General features: G+C 46.2%; 1 protein-coding gene across 6 annotated transcripts in view; it reads right to left on the bottom strand.

Annotated features, from left to right (window-relative positions):
- Myh10 (myosin heavy chain 10) overlaps positions 1–18,825 on the bottom strand; it is a 127,347-nt gene extending 108,522 nt beyond the window's left edge. For 2 of the 6 annotated variants that reach the window (XM_036198114.1, XM_036198118.1), the window contains exons 1-2: positions 18,312–18,535; positions 10,824–11,199 (exon numbers count right to left, since the gene is read on the bottom strand). In XM_036198114.1, the coding sequence (XP_036054007.1) occupies positions 10,824–11,168 (345 nt within the window). In that variant the 5' untranslated portion in view covers positions 11,169–11,199; positions 18,312–18,535. Of the gene's footprint in view, positions 1–10,823; positions 11,200–18,134; positions 18,233–18,311 lie in introns of those variants that run through there. The other 4 variants (XM_036198117.1, XM_036198120.1, XM_036198119.1 and 1 more) reach the window with 4 other exon arrangements.
- Between the last annotated feature and the right edge of the window lie 675 nt (positions 18,826–19,500).

Below are 19,500 nucleotides of genomic sequence, written 5' to 3'. Positions count from 1 at the left end.
AGCAACAGTAACACTCTAAGCTGAGGGCTGGGGAGATGGCTCAGCAGTTAAGATGACCTGCTGCTCTTGCAGAGGACCTGAGTTTGGTTCCCAGCACCCACATGTTGGCTCACAACCACTCTGAAGAGACAGGGTGTCTCTGTGTAGCTTTGGAGCCTTTCCTGGAACTCACTCTATAGACCAGGCTGGCCTCAAACTCACAGTTTTGTGGATTTTAAAATATAGAAAGTTAAAATAGCCAACAATAACATAAGTTGTGAGGAAGAGTACAGTTACTGAAGTGTCCTCAGGCTCCTTCATTCTCTATGACTCTGTAAGAATTCTACTTTGTATAAATGATTTCTCAGTCCTTTGGCTAAGATCATGTGTCACATCATTTGCAATAGGCCAAGAATACAAGAATGCACAACCACTAAAAAGAACTAAAGTGAACAGTGAAATGGATAATGACAAATGGCTCAGCGGTTAAGACCCCTGGCTGTTCCTGCAGAGGACCAGGGTTCAGTTCCCAGCACCCACAAGGTGGCTCACAACCACTTGTAACTCTAGTTCCAGGGGATCCAGTGCCTTCTGGTCTCCATGGGCACCAGGCACACACAGAAAAGTCCTTTCCCCCAGTATGAGATGTGAACAGATAAAACAATGACAATTCCTTGGGTTGGGGGGAAGGGAAGGAAGGGGAGGGGAGGGGAGGAGAGAGGGGGTACAAAAGAAAGAAAAACAATAGAATGCTTGCATGTAAGTGTGAGGACCTGAGTTCAAGCCCCAACAGTCACATAAAACCAAAGAGCACACTTGTAATTCTAGCACTGGGAGGGCAAAGAGAAAAGGACCCCTGGAGCTTGCTGGCCAGCCATTCTAGCTCATCAGTGAGTCCCAGGTGCCAGTGAGAGAATCTAACTCAAACAACAAGATGAGGGGCCAGCAAGATGACCCTGTATGTAAAGGTGACTGCCAACAGGACTGAGTTTGATCTCTGGGACCCACACTGTGGAGGAGACCAAATCCTGCCAAGCTGTTTTCAAACCTCCACATACACACACACACACACACACACACACACACACGCACACACAAGCACGCACACGCACAAGCACACACACACACACAAGCACACACACAAGCACACATACAGAAAACAATTTAGACAGTAGATTAAATGACACATATTAGTCATTATAAGAAATATTCTGCCTTTAAAATACTGTCAGACTGTTGATGAGCAGCCTACTGTAGCCTGCCAGATTACTCTGATTTCTCATTCTCCTTGTTAAGATCTGTTGATCAACTCCCAATTCATTACTGAATAAATTATAACTCCCACCCTAAAATAAGAAATAAAGATGGTCAGACTCAGGAAACCTGGGGTAATGATGCACAACTGCCATTCCCTTGAGAAGAAGGACAGGAGAGATTCAACGCTGGCCTGGGCTACAGAGTAAGACCATGTCTCAAAAGAAGAAGACAGAACATTGTCAGATTCGGGACAAAAATAACAACTATAAAGCGTTTGTAGGAGACATATCTTCAGTCTAAGCACAAACAGATGCTGAAAGGTTGGAAAACAATGAGTCACATGACTGCTGGGGCGGTGGTGCGGCAGGTAAGAGCACAGGGAGAAGCACGGGCCTGAGTTTAAATCCCCAGAACCCAAGGCAAGAGGTAGGTGTGTGCGACTGAGTGTCCTGTAACCCAGCACTGCCGGGGCGGAGACAGCTGGCCTCCACACGCATCCCCACACACATGCTTGCTGGCTGTCAGCCTGGCTCTGGGCTCAGTAAGACACCCTGTGTGACAGGAAATAGATGGAGAGAGTGACAGAGCAGGACGCCCTGTATCTTCCTCTGGCCTTCACCAGCAGTCATACATACATACATACATACATACATACACACATACATACACACACAAACACACAGAGTACTAATATTGAAATCAAATTAGCAAGTATTGTCACTAAAAACAGAGACCACTTCATGATGATTCACCAAAAAGTTATAAAATCTCTATATCTCTCTACACATAATAACAATGTGAGTGTGAGCAAATACTGACATGTCTAAAAAAGGAAAGATTTCTTACAGTAACTGACAGAAAAGCAGATTTTAAAAGGATTTTTAAAAGATTTTTAAAAGATTTAAAATCAGCCTGGCAGTGGTGGCATAAACCTTTAATCCCAGCACTCAGGAGGCAGAGGCAGGTGGATCTCTGAGTTTGAGGCCAGCCTGGGCTACAGAGAGAGTTCCAGAACAGCCAGGGCTACATCCCCCCCCCCCCCAAAAAAAAGAGAGAAAGGGAAAATCGTAAGACTTCTAAGATCAAAAGGCACTGCATACATACATGCCTAGGCCCAACAACTTCAGGGGACACATGATTTCCAAGCTTAACTTCTTCCACCCAAGTGACCACACAATGCAAGCTAAGGAGTGATTAAAGGACTTAGCTCATTCAGGACACACTGTCTGATCATGAGGGTTTATGTTGAAATAACAAAGTAAGCCTGAAAATCCCCTATGTTTGGAAATTAAGCAGTTCATTTCTAAATAGCCCATGGAATCAAAGAAAACATTCTCATTATTTTTAATTGAATGGTAATTCAACATAATAAAACTTACAGAATACTGCCAAAGCAATAGAATGAAATTTATAGCTTTGAAAGCATTATTGGAAAATGACCACTAAAAAAACGACAACGAGGCACTTATGGTAGAGTCAATAGTGAACACACGAGTCACAGAAAGTAAAAACAATTGTGTAAGAGCAGTACAGACACACAGGTAGGAAGAATAAATAGAAAGGGTCACAACAAATCAAATATCTAGATTTGAGCCTCAGGTGAGAGTCATTTTAAAAAGTAGGAAAGATTGCGGATTTCAAAAATGAAGGGCCAGGAATACAGCTCAGTGGTAGACTGCCTGCCCAGTGCGTGAGGACTCTGCTCCGGGTCTAGCCCAGGATTGGAGAAAGACAGAAAGAGAAGGGAGAGAAAGAGAGATCACTACAAGTTAAAAACTCCCCATAAGGGAATATTATCAAACATTTACACCAACAAATTTAAAAGTGTCTGTGAACTGGACAAACTTCTAGAGAAATATAATTATCAGCTGAATCAAAGTAAAACTCTGGGATGCAGCAGATCTATCGAAGGAAAAGAAAAAAAAAACCGCCCCTAAGGAAAACTCCATCATCGTTTTTAAATGAACATGAGTCCTGTGGTGATTTGAAAGAAAATTAAAAAATAAAAGATGCTTTTTAAAAATATGAACATAGCTTTTGTAAAGAAAAGTATAAATAGAGAAAAATAAACAATTGAATAAAAGAGTTTATGAAGAATTAAGGTTATTTTTGTAAATATCTAATTTCTTCCCAAGATGGCTTGTAAAAATCCCAATTAAAATTTCAACAGGGTTTTATGCAGCATGTTTGTGAAAAATGACAAGTGACACTAGAATTATATTGACCTGAGAAGGACCTACCAACCAAAAACACTTGTCACAAACCAAACCGAGGGCCCGCTGGGCGTGGTGGTGGTGTGCTCTAATCCCAGCACACCCAGGCAAGGCAGGAGCCAGTTCCAGGCCAGCCAGGGTGATGAGACCTTGCCTCAAGAGGGGGCTGCTACACTGGATAAGACAGACTGTCAATATACTAATGATGAGGAGTCAAGAACATTTATGGGGCTGGACAGTGGTGGTGCACGCCTTTAATCCCAGTGTGGTGATATTTTATTTGTGCGTTAATAAACAAAGCTTGCCTGGAAATCAGGGGGAAAAGGCCAGCCATTTTAAGTTAACAAAGAAGTCAGGCAGCACAGGCCCTTCCTTAATCCTTTAGCTGGCAGGATCTCTGTGTGTTCAAGGACACACTAGGGAACAGAGCCAAGTGTGGTGACACACGCTTTTAATCCCAGTACCAACCATAGAGACCTGGAGGTCTGTACAGATAGTGACAGAGCTGTGTAGGAAGAGGAAGTGAGGTAGCTAGACTAAGAGCCAATGAGAGGTCAGAAAAGCAAGGCATACAGCCTGGGCAGACAGGAAGTCGTGCTCCTTGGAAGCTGTCAAGTTGGTGAGGTGAGGTTAGCTGGCGGCTTTCCGTATTTCCCTGATCTCTCTAAGGCTTTAACCCAAATTTCTGGCTCCGTGTTTTTTATTTAAGAAGACCATTTAGAATTTGTCTACATCCCAGCACCCAGGAGGCAGAGCCTAGCAGATCTCTGTAAGTTTGAGGCCAGCCTGGCTTATAGAGCAAGATCCAGGACAGGCACCAAAACTACACGGAGAAACTGTGTCTCCAAAAACCAAAAACCAAAAACCAAAAACCAAAACCCCCCCCCCAAAAAAAAATTTAACCACCAGATGTGGTGGCACATGCCTGTAATCCCAACACTAAGGAGGTTGAGGCAGGAGGATCATGACTCCAGACCAATCCCAGTTCCACATCTGTTTCTGTATTTAATCTACTGTGATTATGCTGTGTTGCCTGAGCACATGAAGGAAATCAGACTCACAGATACTTGGTTGGGAAAGAGGAAACTGTCCCAACAACACACAAATAATTACAAAACCCTCAAATTCTACAACTGATAACAAAATACTGTCGGCTTTTTTTTTTTTCCAAGTAACAGCTTCACTTTATTTTCAAGAAAATGTCTGCCAAGTCCCCCTGTGTAAGCAACCACAATTTACCTCTCTACCACATAAAAATGTAGCCTATGAAAACAACAGCCAGTGTAGTTTATAATTCAGATTACGACACACACACTTGGTTAGGCAACCATCACATGCCCTTACACAGCAGAAGCGGTAACGCACACTCGGTGTTTCAGCTGGGACATTAAAAAGATGTATTCTCAAGGGGTGAGATTTAATAAAATCAATCATTTTTCTTGCTCTATCCAGGACATTCTCAGGTAAAACTGGATTCGTTTTTCAAACGACCCACAAAGCTCGGTGAAGGAAAGAACCTGTGAACACAGCCAGAAGTCACAACCTGCATCCATGAGAAGGTGTCATGATTTAATGTCATTGCTACCTTGGGACCATACGAATGTCAGAGGCGAAGGGAAATGACAGAATGATCACAAAAGTGGTTTTGACCTCTTGGTTCCCTGTGAAGGAGTTAAGGAAACCTCACTGACCACACTAGGAAAACCACTGAACTACATCAACACAGAACAATGCGGCTCCATTTTTAAAATGTAGCGCCAAGCAAACAAAAACCACAGACACTGCATGAGACTCATTTACATGAAAACATAAAACCAGGCAAAACTAAGCTATCGTGTTACAGGTGCGCAGCATCATGAGGTAATAAAACACACCGGGAGATTTTAACACATTTCTCTCCTAACTGGCAAACTGAGCCGAATATTAGACTTCAGAAGTTTTGTGTCTGCAGGTGCACAGACCCTAGGGAGGACGGAGGACAAGCTCCAGCCTTGTTCCTTAGCCACTATTTACATGGTTTGTTTATTCATTCATTCATTCATTCATTCATTCATTCATTCAATTAACTTTTTGAGATTGGGTCTCTCACTGGCCTTTCTTCCTTCCTTCCTTCCTTCCTTCCTTCCTTTCTTTATTCATTATTCATTTATCTGAGGTCGGGTCTCTCACTGGGCTCAGCAAGCCCCAGGGATCATTCATTCATTCATTCATTTATTTGAGGTCGGGTCTCTTACTCAGCAAGCCCCAGGGATCTATATGTACCACCACACCTGGCTTCTTTATGTGAGTTTTGGATGCTGAGTTGAGGTCTTCAATAAAAATAAGGATCTAGCCAGTCATGGTGGTGCAACACCTTTCACCCAGCACTCAGGAGGCAGAGGCAGGGAACTCTCTGCGTTTGAAGCCAGCCTGGTCTACATAATGAGTTCCAGGACAGACAGAGCTACATGGTAAGACCCTGTCTCAAAACAAACAAACAAACAAAAAAATAGACAAATTACAAAAATATAGATTGATATATGAACACTATTTTTGCTTTATGATTACTTTAAAAAACAATAGTGAAAAGATAACGAAGACTCACTCTGGAAACTAAGCATGGTGGCACATGCCTGTAATCCCAGGACCTGGGAGCTGGAGCAGGAGCAGCAGGAGGTCTAGACCTGCTTTTGTTACACAATGAGCTTGAGGCCATCCTGATCAACAAAACCATGCCTTCAAAAGCCAAGAAACTGGGGCAGAGGGGACAGGTCAGTAAGTGCTTGCCTTCGAAGCATGAGCCTGGACCCCCAATACACTCATAAAAAAAGTTAGGCATAGTAGGATGCATCTCCAATCCTAGAGCTGGAGACAGGTAGACAGATCCCTGGAGGTCACTGACCAGCCAGTCTGGCCAAATTGATGAGCTGTAGGTTTAGTGAGAGACCCTGTCTCAAAAAATAAGGTAAATGGGGGCTGGAAAGATGGCTCAGTGGTTAAGAGCACTTACTGCTCTTACAGAGGACCAGGATCGGTTCCCAGCACCCACACAGCTGCTCACGGTTACCTAAAACTCCAACTCTCTTCTGGCCTCCACAGGCAGGTAGGCAGGCATGTACACAGCACATGTACATACACGCAAACAAAACTCTCGCATGTATAAAATAAAAATAAATGTTTTTTTAAAAAATAAACAGTGATTGAGAAAGAGACCTTCTGTTGACCTCTAGCCTTCAGTCACACACATGCATGTGCACACACGAACATGTACATAGAACACTCACACAAACAAATAACAGGAAAAGTAAAACAACCACCAAAACCCAGCCTGTAGTCCAGCACTGAGGAAGCAGAGGCAGGAGAACAGCTGCAAATGTGAGACCACCCTGATCTATATAACAAGCTCCAGACCAGCAAAGGGCTACATAAGGAGATCCCGCCTCAAAAATACCAGAAACATAGCAAAGCAAACAAAAGGGGAAAAAAAACTTTGTAAATGTTAAAACCTCACCTTTAATGTTCCAAAGACTGAAGAAGTCAACAGAAATTAGAAAATACTAACACTGAGTAACAAAACATCAAATCTGTGAGGTGAGCTAAAGCAGTACTGAAGAGAACTTTACAGTTTTAAGTGGTTTTGTAGGAGGGAAGATGGAAATTAGTGATCTGAGAATTTGGCGATCAGGAAGAATAAGTCCAAAGAAAAGTGCCCCCCCCCCCCCAGCCATGCCTGTCCGCAGGAAGCTGTTTTATCTTACCCACACAACACGGGCAAAGCACAGACTATTTGTCTCTACCACGGGCACCTTGGCTGACAGTTTCAACTACCCCGTTAATTCCAAACAAGTAGAGGAAGTCAGGGCAGCAGCTCTCCCGACACCACTGTCAACTGCTCCAAAAGTTTGGGGTGGGAACCTTTCTCCATCCTCCCTAACCCCTGCTGTGAATTTAACACTTGGAGAAAAAAACTCAAAATTGTCCTTTTGTACAGTCCTAGAAGCCATGGCTTGAAAAGAAACTCAGAAATTCATTTAGATTATCCCCAAATTAGGTTGGAGGAAAAAAATATATATACACACAAAACAGCTGCAAAGACTTTGAATTATCATGAAGAATGTTTACAAATTTCCATGCATGTATATGCGCTTGTGTGCATGTGTGAAGAACAGAGGTTGACATCAGATATCTGCCTCTATTGTTCTCAATTTTCATTTTATTTTCTAGATTTATTTATTTATATGAATGAACATTTTGCTGCACATATGTACAAACAACACAATGTGCTCAATTTTTTTGAGGCAGGGTCTCTCATGGAACCTGCTCACTGATTGGCTAGACTGACTGGCTGGCAAGCCGCCCCCTTCCCATCCCCCTGGCTCAGCATTCGAAGGCAGAGCCAGGCATGGACTATCACCAGCTTTTCATGTGGGTGCTAAGGACACATCAAGCAATTTATCCACTGAAGTCGCCTCCTCGGCTCTTTTTATCTTATTCTTTCCCTTGTACCTAGGCAACCTTTCCATCCCCCCCCCTTGCAGCTATCCACAGTACCCACTGAGGGAATGAAGGTAAACCTCCTACAGACGCAGCCTGGCTCCTTTCCACACTGATGCCCTTTACAGTGTGCACACATGTGCGTGCGTGCGTGCGTGCGTGCGTGCGTGCGTGTGTGTGTGTGTGTACGTGTGCATGTACGTGTGCGTGTGTGTGCACACACAGGCATGTACAGGGTATAGGTCAGCCTCAGGTGCTGTCCCTCAGGATAGTAGTACTTATTTTTGTTGTTATCGTTTTTGTTTTTCAAGACAGCGTTTCTCTGTGTAGCTGACTGTCCTGGAACTCACTTTGTAGACCAGGTTGGCCTGAACTCACAGAGAGCCTCCTGTCTCTGGCCCCCCACCCAACCCTCACAGTGCTGGGCTTAAAGGTGTGTGCCACCGCCACCACCCAGTTGTACTTATTTTTTGAGACAGGATCTTTCACTGAGACTTACGGCTCACCAATTAGGCTTGGAGGGGTGGCCAGCAAGCCCTAGAGATCCTCTGTCTCCACCTCCTCAGAGCTGGGACTAGGAGCTTGTGCCACTGTCCTGAGCTTTTCTGTGGGTTCTGGAATCAAACTTAGGTCCTCATGCTTACGTGAGCAGTACTCTATGTTAGAAGCTATCTTCCCAGGCCCTTAGTACTTCTTGGTTGTGTTTTCCACCTTTCCAATTCTGCCTAAGTCACTGCAACAGGCTTCAATCTAAAACTGATGTGTTCTCAAATCTCCAGAGACCATAAACCATCTGACGGCAACATCCTAAGACTCCTTCAGTCTCATGAACTCTGTCTTTAGTGGTATTCAAACCACAGTCCTTGATCACTGTAGTTTGAATGAGAATGGCCCCATATGTTCATATATATGAACGTTTAGTCACCAAAGAGTGGAACAGTTTGGGGAGGGTTAGAAGGTGTGGCCTTGTTGGAGGTCTGTCTTGGTCCTCCCCCCACCCCACCCCACCCCTCTCTCTCTCTGCCTGTGGATTGGGATGCAAAGCTCTCAGCTACTGCTCCAGCGTCATGCCTCTGCTTCCCACCATGATCATGGACCAACTCTCTGTTAAGCAAGCTCCCAGCTGACTGCTTTCTTTTATAAGAGTTCTCACAGCAATAGAACAGTAAGACAATCTCTGGCCCTTCAACCCAGACCTTAATCCTCCTCAGCCTGAGTCTAAGATGGTCACCAAGCTGCACTCTCACTGGGCTAGCAATACAAATATGAGTTGCCCAGTCTTCACAGGCCTACAGCTAAACCCCACAACACAGCCAGGAAAAGCCACTGTTCCTCCATCTCTGCTGGATTCCCACCACTATTCCTGGGTTGTTCTCTTTTCCTGGCCCCTCTTCTTCTCCAAGGCTGTCTGCACTCCCAGCCCTGCAGGCTACCTCTTCCTCTCTTTCTGTATCCTACCTCACAGAGGAAAAGGAAGAGGAGATGGAGGGGGCTCAAACCTCTCATTTTTCAGCCTCTCCTCTGCTGGTTCCCTTTAGCAGCTAGACTCCACTCCAAATGCTGCCTTGCCAAAGAGCTCTTCACCGACCCACTGGGGTACCCATTCTGCTTCTAGCCTACTTTATAACCCTGTTTCATTTCCTTAGAGGGACATCGCACACAGGGCACTGGGTTGTACCCAGACGACAGTATGTGCTTGGTAATACTACTTAAATGCACTGGTTCCTTGGGAACACTGGTTCCAACTGACTGAGTTTTGAATTACTTGTGAGTTTCAAGTAGCATATTTTTTGGTATAAGTTTCAACCACCTTTTCCCCATTTCAGGCCATTCTTCTGTCAACGTTTCTGTGTCTCTTCCTTTTACATTGGTCCTGGTCTCATCCCCACCACTGCTCCACTTTGGGTCAGTCACCTGCCTGTGATTTACTCAGACCTATTCGTCACTCTAGATTTGCTTGGTTACTATTTCTTCAATGTTTTACTCCATGTGTACAGGTGTTTTGCCTCCATGTATGACTGTGTACCAATTGTATGTCTGGTGCCCAGGGAGACCATAAGGAGGGTCTCAGGAGACCATAAGGAGACTGGGGAGGGCATCAGATCCCCAGAAACTGAAGTCACATACAGCTAGTTGTGAACCCCTATGTGGGAGCTGAGAATCAAACCTGGGTCCTCTGGAAGAGCAGCCGATGCTTTTCACCCTTGAATCGTCTCTCTAGACCTTGCTGCTTTCTGAAACAGGTCTTACTCTTTAGCCAAGGTTGGTCTCTAACTCATGGAAATCCTCCTGCCCCGTCCCCGTAGGTGCTGGAGTAACAGGCAAGAACCATGACATCTAACCCATTCTAGATTCTTTGCAGTATTTAGCATTCTTCCTCTGCCTTACCCTAAATTATTTTCAGCAACTTTGATACAAAGACATGATCAGTAACTGCAACATAAATGTCACCACAGGACAACTACAGCCTCAATCTCATCCCCAACCATTTCCTCTTAAAAGCCTCAGCATTCACCCTTCCTGCTTCCCTTCATCCAAGTGAAACTGTTCTTGCTCTCCACCCAAGCCTTTGAGCCCTCTGGGTCCTCCTGGAAATGAACTCTCAGTTATGAAATTACCTAGCCTTTTAGCCACATGCTCCCTCACATATCTTCCTCCAGAGCACCCTTTAAAAGTCTTCAAACACCATTTCATCATATCTAATCACAGACGAAATCACTTAAACCTAGCATTGTTAAAATCTGAAGAAAATCAGGAACTGTTCAAGCAAACAAATCTTCCCATCTTTAACAGAAATAAAATGTCAAAAGGGTGTGGTACTCTCTATCAAGCAATGTGTAGAATGTAAATTACATAACTTCCCAGGTAACCCTCCCTGGGTTATTGACAAGAAATACTCACGTAGATAAGTCCTGAATAGTAGCGGTCCTTCAGATTATGTAAAACAGAAGCCTCATTCAAGCACGTCAACTCTGCCATATCCTCCACCTTGGAGAACTTGGGTGGGTTCATCTTCTGAATGTCATCTTTGTTGACCATTGCTTTCTTGCCATTCTCTGCCAGCTCCACCATAACTTCATCACCCCGTTCTTCTTTGATACTAGCTGCCTCAAAACCATGGCGTTCTGATGGGATCCACACCAGCTTTTTAGCTGTCCAATCAGCTTGAGTGGCAGGGTTGTAGATGACAGCCCTGTCCACAAAGAGATACCTCTCCGGATCCTCCAGTCCAGTTCTCTGGGCCATTGTAAACAGAAGGATCCAAAAGTAATTGTCTCTAGAAGAGAAGGGCAAAATTAGATGCTTATGAAATATAAAATAATTTACAAGTTTGACTTTCTAAGAAACATAAAGCAAAAGCCTCAATAAACATAAAACATACAGTTAAAGGGCCAAGCATCCCTCCCCACAGCCACACTACTCCATCTTCCAAGGTAAACTTCAGGGGTAACCACTAATCATGACTCTGGTTGTCTGATGACCAGTCAAGATCTGCCCTCAGTTACCAAATGCAGAGGCAAACAACCGGGCTTCAGAGTGACCGCTTTCCTCTCTATGTCCTCCTTCACCCTCACCACAAATGAAGCACAGTTATGAAGGGGAAGGCAAAAGAGGAAGAATAAAACGAAGATACATAATAAAAGGCCTCAGAGTGGTACTGGAATCATTGTGACCACAGGCCATAGCTACAAAAACACATACAATTGCCAGAGAGTAAGGAAGCAGGTCCAGGGTGTAGCTCAGTGGTGGAGCATTTGACTGGCATGCACATGACCCTGGGCTCCATCCTCAGAGTACAGAAGTGGGGAAGAGAGAGACAGACACACGCAGTGAGACTATATGAATGAATGAAGAGCTAAATTATGCCTTCCAGTTCACCCTCAGATAAGAATCATGACAATCCCCCTATAGCTTCCCTGTGGCCCTTTAATCTGTCACACGGGAACCACAGAAGACAATTACACCTTGGCTTCCACCACGCCTTTCAAGTATGTGGTGGTGCCTATTCAGGTCTCCAGCTGTACCCACAACCGCTCCCGCTCCGGCATCTCACCTGAGCGTCCATGTGTTGTCTAACAGTTTCCTCCAGGATGAAAACATTCCATCCTGCAGGAAGCTCCTTTAGCAGGAAGGTAAATAACTCAAAATAGCTTCAGGAAATCCCTGAAACTGACCAGATTCACTAGGCCCTTCCCTGCCAGAGTAAGCAATAAAAGCCGAGAGTCCCGTCCCATCCGACGTGTCATCTGTCCCCCCACTCCCCAGATGCAATAGAGCTAAGCTATAAAGAAGACCCTCCCACAAGCTAAGGGGCTAAGAAGACTCTGAGGCCAAACCAGTTGCCTGGAAGCAGCAGGAACCAGCCAGGCTGCCTGGAAGAGGCTTACATCAACTGAGAAAAGCACCTGGGAAGGGCACTCCAACCTGCTGAGCTGCCTGCAGGCTGTGCAGTGTGCTCCAGGTTCCCAGCTTTGTGAGCGGTCACCCGTCCTGGGCTTTGGGGATGCAGCTGTCTTTGAGTCATTTCTGCCCCTGTAACCTCTCACCCAGCCCTATAAGTGACCCCAATAAAACTCATTAGTTCACCAAGTTGAACTTGGGTGGTATCTGTACTTTGGTCTGTCATGGGCTCCCTGTCTGGGGTGAGCAGTTGGTGTGTGCTGTATCTCCCGAGAAAAAGTTTTATAACACAACACCATGTCTTCCATTAACAGTGTGTGGCCCCAAAGCAAACCTAATATTACAGAAATGATCTAACCAGTACAGAAGAGAAGAATCATTAGTAACTTAAGCCATATTGAGGAAAGGTCTGTTCTGTGACTGTTACAACAGTCAGAGCTCAAAATATAATTGGTTTATTTAGTGCTCACTGACTACTGGTACGTAAGATGCTAAGCAAATCTCTAGGCATGTCAAAGTGAGGCACCTCTCCTACACCTGGGCAATCAGCCTTCTGGATCAAAGGACATCATGCACCTCTCAGATATCACTCGTCGTTCTTTGTAACAGAGTCTTCCTAGAATCTGATACCATATCAAACATTCCTTGCTATTACTCCAAAGTCCAAGTTATTCCAAACTTCATAGGAAGTTCCTAAAACTTCATCAAAATCAACCCAAGAAACCAAGTACTGACTTTTACTCTATCAAATTTCTTCAGCTTCTCCCCTTACCCCAGCACACCAGAAATATTGGGGACTCTTGGTAGGCAAGAAGATCAATATAAGGCATCCTTTGTAGGTTGTATGGGAAAAGAAATCATAGTCATCCAAAGTTGTAAATAGGTCATTTGCCTTGAGTCTATAAATAAACTTCAAGCTCCACGAACTCCCTGAAATGGTATAAACTATGCAGTACACTTCATGTGTGCATCTGTGCATTACTCTAAGGAGACCACCCATAGTTTTCTTCAAATTCTCAAAGGGCTATCTACACCCTGAAAGGTTAACTGCTGACAGCAGGCACAGCTTTCTAAGCCATAAGAAGAGTCTATTCCAGTCAAACAGTCATGATCCTTCAGAAAATAGCTGTTACAGGTAATGCATTGTAAACTCCTATGCTCTGAAGCAGCGGGTCTCACACTGGGGCATGCATTGGCAGCACAAGGAAGGCTTATTAATATACTGATTGCAGACCCCATCCCCAGAGTTCTTATTCAATAAGTCTGGGGTGAAGCTTAATTTCTATATCCCTCCCCTACCTTTCCTTTAATCTTTGTTGTTATTGTTGTTGTTGTTTTTGAGACAGAGTCTCACTATGTAGTCCTGAGTATCCTGGAACTTACTCTATAGACCAGGCTGACCTCGAACTCAGAGATCCACCCGCCTCTGCTTCCTGAGTGCTGGGATTAAAGGCATGGTGTCACTACACCTGGCTTCCCCATCTCTTGAAAGAAAGAAAGAAAGAAAGAAAGAAAGAAAGAAAGAAAGAAAGAAAGAAAGAAAGAAAGAGAAAGAGAAAAAGATTTTATTTTATATGTATGAGTATTTTGCCTGCATGTATGTATGTGTACCACATGCAAGCTTGGCACCCATGGGGGCCAGAAGAGGGTGTCAGATCTCCTGAAACTAGAGTTACAAATAGTTGGGAGCCACCATGTGGGTGCTGGGAATGGAACCCTGGTCCTCTGCAAAAAACAAGTGCTCTTAATTGGTAAGCCATCTCTCCAGCCCAAACTCTGTGTCTCTATCAGCTGATGATAATGCTACAGGTCCCAGACCACTTCTGACAATTGCTCTCACAGTTTTCTCTCTCGACCACAAATACAGTCACTATCCTATTTTACAACTTAACCCTTCATTTGCTTCTTAGGCAAACACAAAAGAGAGGGCAATACAGAAAATATTGTGGGCACACGTACAATCAGAAGTATGGTGGGGACTGTGCTTAGCAGGTTAGTAACACGTCTCTCCAGTTTTGACTGCACAGTGGTAAGAAGTGTGGGATTGGGATCACCTCAAGAGAATTTGAGGGAAATAATAGGTCACACACTCCACATTTTGGAAGTGCAGACTATTAAAAGTGGGAAAAAATTCAACTATAACAAGATGAGTTTATCTTATTAGTTGGTTAGACTGCATATATGGCACTTTGGAATGCCTCCTGCTGCCTGTAAGTCTACATACATTAACGTAGAAACAATCTTAAATTTGATAGGGAGCTAAAAAGTGGAATAACTTAAGTCATTTCTATAGCAGGTCTAGAAAATGTAAATTGTGAATTTTTTTGTTGTTGCTTTATCTAATGGGGACATTTAAATTTTATTGGTACATGTTTAAGATGCTGACATGTTAATTTAATGTAAAAAAAAAAAAAACCCTAGTGGATTATGAAATTGCAATCACCACATGCTTCTAGTTTTCTGGGGAAAGATAACATACACACACCTTTTCGTTTTTTGAGCCCCAGGCAGAAGTTCATGTACAGATGAGGCTGGTTTTGAACTCCTAAAGTTTTTGTTTCACCTCTAGGATCCCAGGTATGTACCACCGTGCCCAACTTCATTTATTTTTTTAAATGAAGTCAATTCTTTGGGTCTTCAGTTGAGCAGTATATTACAAATTATTTTTAGCACTTTCAGATTTTTCTGCAACTAAACCCCATGGGGATGGTTAACTGTTCCTTGCTGTGTGGCACTGGTCAGTTAGCCTGGTCCCTGGTACATGACAGAGAATCCAGATCTACTTTACATAAATGGTCCCCATCTTTAAATTTCACTTAAACTTCCCACAACCAGAAACCTTCCCTCCTGACCCAAATGCTACCCTTTCACACTTTCTTTTCAGGTCAGTGTAGCAATTTAATCCTTCCTTCTCCTTCACCTCCTCGCTGCTCTGCTGGCAGTCTCCTCGACCTACCTAGCACTGCACCAGAAGGCTTACTAGGCAGGTAGGAGGTGCTCCTGGGGCTGTTTAGTTCATAGTCTGTGAGGCCAGCAAAGATGTTTCAGTGAGTTGAACTCTTCACTTGTGCTTGCCAAATATACTGTATTTTTTCACTCCGTCGCACATTTGGTATTAGATCTGATTTAAAACTGGCATTTAACGTGTACCACTTGCAAATATTTTGCTTTGCTGAAAGGCTAATACCACAATTTTTAAAACAATCTTGTTATGCATCCCTAATTACATCCAGGCACTATTCTAAAGAGTTACACATATCAAGGCCTTAATCCTCACAAGAGGGGTACAAGGTAGCTTCCATTAATAACTCCATTTCACAAATGAAGAATCCAAAGAATTCTGAGAATAGACAAGTAACAGGCCCAAGGTCACATAGCAGAGGTCACAAGTAGCAGAGGAAGTCTTAAGCCCTGAGACCAGGCTACAATGATCAAAGTGAGTGGACAGGAAAGAAACTTTGAAGGATATGTAGCATCCATATTACTTGTTACCAAATTAAAAAATCCTCTCTACCAATAATGGTTTAAAGATTATAGGTTCTGTCAATGAGCACATTAGCACAACCTGGCACAGACTTTATATTTTGAAGGAAAATACCTACATTTAAGAAAAAGGAGAATGAATAAAAAGGAACCTCTGTAGTAGACAGGCGTGGAGAGAATTTGGAGGTGTATCTGTCATCTGAAGTAACTATATGTCTAATTATAATTAAATCATTTATCCGCATATATATAAAGTTGCCTCCCACAGAGGCAAAAGGCTCATCCCTTGCACTGGTTGTCCAACCACCCCTGGGGCATCCACCCAGCTCATTTCTGACTTCCAATGAAACGCCACCCAGCAAAATTCTCGGCTGCCTCCCAACACCCAAGGGCAGAGGAAAACAATTCAATTTTATGATCAGACTCAATACAGAAGAACAGATAAAATAATGCCAGTTAGCCATCCTGGAAGAAGCTTCTGGAACAGATGAACCAAATGAGAACTGCCCCGATCTGGGTAACGCTATCTACTACCGAGGTCCCTGGCATTAAACGGCTGCACCCGTCTCTTAATTTATCAAAATTCTACTTAACCAGACAACCACAGACACAAAAGGCTGCCATGAAGCCCTGCACCAATTAATAAAATACTTCCAAAACTTGGACCTTAAACCAGGGGTTTTAATTCCTCCTCTGTGGTAACAATGTACATCAAAGGCTGGAGCATATGGTCATTCATCCTACATCGGTGCCCTTCAAATTTTCCTCCCTCTCACTCTCTATCTAGTCTCTTCATTGTAATGATCTCCCTAAGGAGCCCAAATACTCGGCCAAGCACTCACAGGTCACATCCTTTTTGCTGCAAAAGCTTGTGGTATATCACACAATTGCACCATATGCTTTCTGCCGATAAGGATGGGAAGAACGGAATTTAAGATGCACAAGTAAGGAGATACATAAAATGGCCACTTTTGCAGAACCGGAGACAGACAGGGCATACTTACACATCAAAAGCATGGAGCTACAAGAATAGTTAATAGAAGCAGATTGATGAAGGGGATGAAACAATGAATTAGATTATAAAGTTTTCCAGAGTCAGATACTAACAGGAATAATTAAACCTCATCCAAAGCATCCCCTAGTTTCAATGTTTAAAAAAAAACAAAAACCAAAATCTTAGCATAGCTCAAGTATTATATTTAGTATTATTTTATTCAGCAAAAAAAACCGGCAGTCTTTGTTCCATCCGCAGTCTGGATCTACCCCGCCTGCTTTCCCCTACCCCCCCCCCCCCCCCCCCCCCCCCTTCCATCCACCGCAGTGATCTTGAGGAGAGCTGCAGAGGTCCCAAGAAACAAGAGATAACGGTCGTAGGTTACCCATACCTCACCAGCTAGCTCGGGTCAGACCCGCCGAGCGGCCACCTCCTCCCTAAGGCCCCAGTTCCTAGGCAGGCCTGAGTGGGGGCCTCTCCGGTCCCTGGGCCGCATCCGCCCACCACAGGCCCACAAAGCCCCGCCAATGCCAAGGACTCCACGGCTTCAACTTCCCTCCGACCCAATTCCACTGGGATTTTATGGGATCAGGGTGTGACCCCCCCAACTGCAGAAGGCCAGGGAGGGATTCTCCGGCGAGCCACTACCAGATCACTTACACAATAAAGCCATCCAGAGGCGAGGGCTGACCCTCCCCCCCCCCCCCCGGCCGCTCCGCTACAACGCGCCCGGGCCACATTTCCCGCCTCGTTCCCCCCAACGGCCCAGGCCTCGCCCGGCGTCCACCTCCCGGTCCTCCACGGTCCCCAGCAAGCGTGGCATGCCGTTTAACTCCCGCCCTCCTTCCCTGAGCCCGGCTCTGGAGCCCCTCGCCCGCCGCACGCTCCCCAGACCACTTCACCCTACCGGCCCCCCAAACCTCACAGATGCAGGGTCCGCCTTCTGAGTCCTCGGAGAACCCCTCAGCCGCGCCCGGGGAAGCCTAACTCGGCCTAACCCACCATGCAACCCAGCCAGGGGCCCTTCCTTCCCGCGCCCCGAGCACCGAGATCACACCCCAGGACTCAGTCCACTCCTAAGAGGACAGGCACGCCAGTGGCCCCTGGCCTCTTACTAGGGCACTCACCTCCCAACCTCACGCTTCCAGCGATCCAATGCAACTAGGAGTTGGTCCCGACATTCCCACCCCCTAGATCTCCATCCTCATCCCCTCCAAGGATCGTCCCCACGCACACCCCGGCCCTCATCTCTGCAGGGGGGTCTCACTCTCAAAAACCTCATTTCCTATCCCTCCAGAGGGTCTCTCCATCTCCAGACACTGGGGTCCCGTCACCTCCACAAGGTCCGCTCTCCACAGCCCCGTCGGCTTTTTCCCAGCTCGCGCTAGGGCTCCGGTCTCTGTGCTCTAGAGTCGCCGGGTCTCCCAGCCCGGGTTCCTTTCCTCCTGGTCGCCCAACAGTCCCCGCTCCCGGGGACACCGCACTCGGACCCAGGCAACCGCACCTCTCACCTTCAGCCGAAGATGGTGGCGCCAGCGCACGTCCCCAGCAGCGACCACAGATCCAGCGTCTTAGTTCCAAACCCACCGCTGCCTCCGCCGGGCTCCTTTAGCACTGCCGCTCGCGCCTGCCCCACCCACTCCCACCCTCATTGGGCCAGCTCCACGCCCATCACCGCCGCCCCCAGACCCACTGGTCGGTTTGCGCGCCCATCTCCCAGGAAAGACGTTAGCAACCCGAACGAAGCTACCTTCCCAAGTCCGGCTCCCTCCACCCACCTGGAATGCTGCTCATTGGCTCCCGCTCCCGACCTAAGGCCCACAGGCTCCCAATCTCATAGGCTAATCCTCATGCCTGTCAGAGACGCCGGGAGGTGCGGCCGGGGCAGTGGCGGGCGATTGGCTGGCTTCGGGGGAGATGGACAGCTGAGACTAACTGGGAGCCGGGCGATCCCGCGAGGCAGCGGGCGCCGACCCTGCTGGGGCGTGCGCGCTGCGCTAGTCAGGGCTGGGGGACCTGGGGCAGGTGTGTCACAGCCGAAGCCCCGGTCCCCTACTGATCGCGTCTCGCTGTAGCGTCAGGACGCCGCGGCAACCCACTCGAGCGTTCCGCGGCCCGTCGGCTTGCCGCAGCCACTGTGTCCCGCAGCGGGACCCGCTTCCACAGAGGAATTGCCGGCCCCCCGAGCTGCCTGCAGGGGCGGGGCGGGGCGGGGCGGGAGCGCGGTCCTGAGGCCTGACGTCACCCTGGAGCTTCAGGGGGTGGGAGCCGCTGCTGGGCGGCTCACCTGCAGTGGGGGAGGGTTGCCGCTCGGCCCATGCGCAAATGCTCTGTTCTGACCCGGCTGCAGTCAGCCAGCCTGGAACACTGTGGCCCCTGGGATCCCCCCCCCCCCATTTTACTGATGCTTTTTCCGGGCATCCGTCGGACACCTTCTTCTAAGGCCCGCCACGGTTAGATGTTTGCAAACGGATAAGACCTGCTTGCTCAACCTCTTAGGCTGGACTGAGGATTCCAAAAAGAATCTCAAAAAGAATCTCAGAGAAGACGTGCAAGCGACTTCATTAGTTCATATGTTCATTCACTCATTCATTCCAGTTCCCTACAGAAGAGGAGCTGGGTAGGGTCTGCATGCAGGATTCCTGCGGTGTTGTATCCCTTACAGCCAAAGAACTAGTGGTTCAAGTGCCTTAGAAAATG

Source organism: Onychomys torridus, chromosome 8 (assembly GCF_903995425.1).
Source record: "Onychomys torridus chromosome 8, mOncTor1.1, whole genome shotgun sequence".
Taxonomy (NCBI): domain Eukaryota; kingdom Metazoa; phylum Chordata; class Mammalia; order Rodentia; family Cricetidae; genus Onychomys; species Onychomys torridus.
The sequence above is the reverse complement of the archived record's forward strand: the minus strand, read 5'-3'. Positions and strand labels throughout refer to the sequence as shown.